The sequence below is a fragment of the Rutidosis leptorrhynchoides genome, chromosome 3, assembly GCF_046630445.1.
Source record: "Rutidosis leptorrhynchoides isolate AG116_Rl617_1_P2 chromosome 3, CSIRO_AGI_Rlap_v1, whole genome shotgun sequence".
NCBI classification, from domain to species: domain Eukaryota; kingdom Viridiplantae; phylum Streptophyta; class Magnoliopsida; order Asterales; family Asteraceae; genus Rutidosis; species Rutidosis leptorrhynchoides.
The window spans coordinates 647,961,117-647,967,091 of record NC_092335.1 but is presented as its reverse complement, the minus strand read 5'-3'; the positions used below and the strand labels follow the sequence as shown (position 1 = coordinate 647,967,091).

The window sequence follows — 5,975 nt, the reverse complement described above, 5'->3', positions numbered from 1 at the left end:
CAGTTGTATTCAAACTTATATATGTTTAATCATCTCACAGCGCCAAATGGGAAAGTAAACAAATTAAAACTTATTGGTTCTGCAGGTGTCACTTGCCTATCATCAAGGTAATAATCCAAATTGTATTTTATGCAAATATATAGTTTGTAGGCACCCGTATTTGAAAATAATTTTCTAGGCCAATCAAGTTTATCTTTTCGTGTTTTTAGGCCACCCATATTTGAAAAATAATTTTGTAGGCCACCTAAATTCGTATGTCGTTTCATATATACAAAATCCGAGTGAAAACTCACTGAAATAAGTTTTATCAACCAATATATGCACAGCTAATTGGTTTATGAACCAATATTTTTTGATAATAGCTTAACTCTTATGTTGCTCCAACTTACATAAGGTATTAAAACTTGCATGTTTCCTAAAAGAGTTTGTAAGTTGGAGCAATTCTTTGATAAACCTTCACAATAAATAGTTTGATAAGAATTGGTTGATAAAATCACTTGAATGTGAAGATATTGGTTGGTAAAACAATATTGGTTGACTGTGAAGATATTGGTTGATAAAAACAATTAACTGTGAAGATATTGGTTGATAGAACATGTAAGTTGGAGCGATTGTTTGACTGTGACGATATTGGTTGATAAAAACAATTAACTGTGAAGATATTGGTTGATAAAACATGTAAGTTGGAGCGATTGTTTGACTGGGAAGATATTAAAATTTACATGTTCCTCAGTGAGTTTTCAGTCGGATTTGGTGTAAATGAAGCAACATATGAATTTAGATGGCCTATAAAATTATTTTCGAATATGGGTGTTTTGATAAACTTGGGTGGCCTAGAAAATTATTTTTAAATACGGGTGGCTTTCAAACACAAAACAGTAAACTCGGGTGGCCTCCCGATATATTATCCCTTCTGCATTAAATAGGAGCAATTAGGGGTATGCCTTTGATTTACTGATTCTAATTGTCTGTACATGAAGGATATAAATAAAACAATTATTCACCCATTCATTTCATATTTCTCTTCAGCGAAATATTAAACACCAGCGAAATAAAAAATCCATATAAGATCGTTGTGCATCTTTAAAGCTCATGACGGAACACCGGTGGTTTCAATTCCAAACTTTGTTTCTGTAAAAAAACACATAACACGATGTGAATATCGACAAATTAAATAAAATTTAGTTCTTTTAATTGATTAGTGAAATTCTATTTTATTTATTACCACCCAATAACTTAGCCATGCTTGAACAGATTTCACCATAGCTTCATCAATGGAATAAGTTCCATCAAGTGGTACATCATCCACAAACTTGAGATTAGGTGTTTCATGAATTCCGGGTCCCCACGTCTCCATGTAACAAGAATCGACTGATAATTTCACCAATGATGGATATTTGATTGTACAACTGCCCGTGTAGAAGTTTTTAAGTTCGTGTAAGCTAGATAACCTAATATTGGTTAGGCAAGGGAAGACAATTATCTTTGCAGCAGTTTCAGCCTCACCCCAAATCACTTCCTCTAAATCATGACAATCTTCAATGTGTAGCTCCTTCAGCGAGATAAGTCCTTGCGCTACACTGACCGGAAATAGTCTTACTAATTTACGACATTGATGAATATGAAGGATGACTAGGTTCGGAAGACTTATAAATTCATCCGGGCAATTCCATAGAACCTTTAAGTTATTACAGTCTTCTAATCGAAGGTCTTTTACTTCCATCAAAAACTTTTCCTTTGTACTCCCTTCTCCATCATATCTATCAACTAGGCATGTAACATTGTGACATGCCACCAATTTAATATACTCTAAATGATTAAAAACTTCTCGATAGAGGTCCGGTACAATGTTATTCAAGTTTTCTATTTCGTTTAGAGTTATATTAGGACGACTTACCTCGATCAAGTTTTTCATCCACTTCAAGAATGGAAACACAAGATAATCCACCTTTAAAGTTAGATGACGTTCTGAAGTCCACGTGTACTCTACTATAACGGGCTTTCGAAACCCCCAATATCTTTTGGATGTTCCGATTTGAATATCGAATCCTTTAAGCTTTTGAAAACTTAAAGCTTCGGGAATGTCATTAACACTCGGTGCTCTTAATCTCAAACATGTGAGCTTCGACAAACATGACACCTCAACAAGAAACTCATGAATTCCATTGCTATCGATCCCAAAGTCAATGCATAACTCCTCCAACCTTAAAAGATTCAAAATGACACCTTGTATTGTATAAGATAGCCCAACACATTCTCTAAGTTCTAGCCGCCGTATGTTTATCAACTGACCAATACATTCAGGAACCTCTTTAATCCCAGTTTTATTAAGAATTAGAATCTCAATGCCTTTCAACTCCCCAAGTACAGAAATGTCACATAAAGATTTATTTCCAGAAAGATTTAGCATGCGAAGTTTTGAGAGTCCGGCTAACGATTGTGGGAGGGATGATATCTTATTAAAGGCCAAATTTAAAACCCTAACATTTTTCATCCCTTCAATAAATTCATCAGAAATGGATGACAATCTGTTGGACTGCAAATGCAAAGCTTCAAGATGTGGGAAGCTAATACTATATTCAGGAAGCTTATATATGTAATTATGAATGAGTGAGATCCCCGTGTAATTTTGTGGGATGTTGTTTCTTGGCAACCATTCTCTCAAACCTTTTCCAGCTTTCACCAAAAAATCGTCTGTACATGTAGTTGCAATTAACAACGCTACATCTCGCACAACATCATGCATTTTAACGTAGTATTTTGAAACTGCCAACTCAAACTCTGCATTCCTTGATAATGCAGAAGGCTTGAACTTAACATCTACGTCCATCAATAAACTACAAGACTTGAGGATATTCACTGAATTTTGAACTCTGCTTCTTGCATCCTCCATGCTTTCAAGTTCTTTAAACTTTTCCAAACCTACCCTATAATGTACTAAGTCTTCCAACAAGATTTTATAGTCTTCAGGGAACATACTACATTGTAAGAAGCACCATTGGGCTTCTTCATTTCCAAGATAATCATAACTTAGCTTTAAACGAGTAAAAGCCTTCCTTATTGATGGATCGATACCCACAGGTGCATTTTTTTGTAGTTGAGTAAGAGCCGCCTTCCACAAATGTACATCTTTGTTTTTTAAAGTATTTCCGATCACATTAAGCATTAGTGGCAATCCGCCACATTCATTAGCAACCTCCATTGCAACCGATTTCAAATTGATGTCGATCTCCACTTTGTCACCAACTACATGTTTGAAAAGAATCCATGCTTCTTTTAGTGGCAAAGAGTTCACGCAAATTTTACTTTGAGCATTCATTCTGACACACACATCTTCGCTTCTAGATGTCAATAGAATCTTACAACTCATGTGATTAAAACCACATGGAATGCACAATTCATCTAGATTCAATTCCTCCCACACATCATCTAAAATTATTAGAACTTTTTCACCTTTCATCATTCTCTTTGTTGCTATTTCAGTATCACTTTTAACCTTATTGGCATCTACTGTTTGTGAGATAGTAGTAAATGCAACAGCAGCAAATATATTCTTTACTCTTGCAGCAACTTCCATAGCTAATGTCGTTTTTCCCACACCTCCTACACCATATATTCCAATAATTTGTATGCTTTCATCTTTAATAGCCGTAATGATATCCCCCAATGCTGAATTTTGGGTTATAATACCATCAAGATTTTTCTTTTGGTAGACATCTAGTTGTTGCGGTGCAGGAGTATATATCGCGATCTCATTATTGTCATAAACCGTGCCACGTCCTTGGAGCTCCATAAGAGGAGCAATCTCTGTTGCCTTCTTTCCATAATGATGAAGAGTCCTCCAATTACCACAAACTCCTATTCCAAAGCATGTCTTCTTCGCATTACCTACATCGGTAATAAATTCTTCGGCCTTCAGTATTTCAGCAGCAGCAGCATTGACCCAGTCTTCCACACCGTGCACCAGATTATCTCCTTTATTCTTAGCTAATTCTATTTTTTGTTGAATCCTCCCTTTCATATCTTTGAGCTTTTGAACTTCACTTCTGTACTTTTCAACATATTGTTTGTAATTCCACATATAACCAATCTCCTTCTTGGCAACAACAAACATCGAGTCGATTACTTTGTCGACAACTGAAGTAACAACGACCCCCTCTGCCATTTTAATCTTCTAATCTGAAAGTCTTCGAAAATATGAAATGTATAGACATCAAGATATTACTTTAGACACATCTTTATTACATATTTAAAGTACTTACTATTAGTAGAGTATTAGTATTGGCCCAACCCGATTGCATAATAGGCCCGGCCCATTAGGGTTTCACTATGTAATAAAGTATATAGATACCAAATCAAGAATAAAGTAATCCTGGCGCTTCTATAGTTTAACATCGTATCGGAGCGGGTCTGATTCTGGGACCTGCTAACTAACTGCCCCATCAATTCACCCACCTTATCCCACCTACGGCCACTGGAGTATTATTATTGCCCAATCCGATTGCATAGTAGGCTCGGTCTATTAGTATTTTACTATCAGCGTGTCGCTATGTAATATATAAATACCGAATCAAGAATAAAGTAATCCTCACGGCTTTATATGGTTTAACAATTGTATCTTATCTTTGTTTCAAAAGTTATCACACAAAAGACACACTTAGTGGAATTATATATGGTAGAATAATAACTCCGTCAAAGATTAAAACGTAAGAAAGGAAATCCTGATCAGTAGTGATTACTTAGACAAAGGCTAGTTAGATTAATGGAGGCGGGTTTGAATAATAAGAAATGGGTTTTAAGATGAATAGAACCCCTGCATATATCTGGTTGGAGTTAATTAAAAAGGAAATCCTAATTAGTAACAAATGGTCTTCTATGATGAGGTTTGGGTTGTTAGATGATAGATTAGCGGCCCAACCCGATTGTGGGCTTGGGTTCGTTAGGGTTATAGGTTCGTTAGGGTTTCGTATGTAATCTATATATAGTGGTTTAATCATACAATATCCTTACGGGTTTACATTATCTTACATGGTATCAGGCCACGTACTTTAACCCTTTAACCTACCGCTTCTTCTTCAAGTTTGTCATCCTCCGGTCACCGATCACTCGGTGATCCGGAGGGATCCATATTTCTAATTAATGTTTAGCCGTCAAACCTCTCGTGAACACACAATCCCACTATTTTTTCTAATTCATGTTTAGCCGACAAATAAGAAAGGAAAACAATCGGCGCATGCTCAAGAGGCAACCGTCGTTGTATCCGTTCACCATGTATCACCTCTTAATCTTAATATCTCTATCCTGCCGCATCAATTTTTAGTCGGTCAAACCATTTTGCCTCCTAGCTTTCCCATCGATTTTTTAATTATCGTATTATTATATCCTTGATTGATTTACCTTTATTTTGATTTGAATGACAGCCTCTTTTATCTTATTAACCGCTTTTCTTTTTTCAATAATATTTACAATCATAATCGGCGTGGGGATAAGCCGCCTAGCTAGACTAGGTTCCAAACCCCGAAAAAAAAAGAGGAATATAAAAAAAACACAAAAAAGAATATTGTCAAAACTATCGTTTGCAGCATTGAAGAATACTGTTATCGTCAACAAAAGTAGCATATGAAAGCGGTACTTGATCCTTAGGCACAGCAAGTCACGGCGTAAAAGAAAGAAAGAAAAAAAAACGCTACGGAAAAGGAGAAGCCGTCAAGAAATCTGCAAATCAATTAACGAATATCAGCCTATTCGATGCAACAAATGAAAAAAATAGAGTTTAGAGTTTATTTTATTTCTTTAATTTAATGTTTATTGTTTTGCTCCAGTCCGAACTTTCGCGATTTTGCCGTTCGGACTGCGGGGGAGTGTTAGATGATAGATTAGCGGCCCAAACCGATTGTGGGCTTGGGTCCGTTAGAGTTATTGGTTCGTTAGGGTTTCGTATGTAATCTATATATAGTGGTTTAATAATACAATAT

The 5,975-nt window shown here is 35.8% G+C and overlaps 1 protein-coding gene across 1 annotated transcript; it reads right to left on the bottom strand.

The window, feature by feature from the left end:
• Positions 1 to 1,083: 1,083 nt before the first annotated feature.
• LOC139902449 (probable disease resistance protein At4g27220) lies at positions 1,084 to 4,165 on the bottom strand. The gene is made up of 2 exons (XM_071885074.1): positions 1,226 to 4,165; positions 1,084 to 1,131 (listed from the first exon to the last, which is right to left on the bottom strand). Exons 1-2 carry the CDS (start codon positions 4,163 to 4,165, stop codon positions 1,084 to 1,086), a joined length of 2,988 nt encoding a protein of 995 aa, XP_071741175.1.
• Positions 4,166 to 5,975: the final 1,810 nt, after the last annotated feature.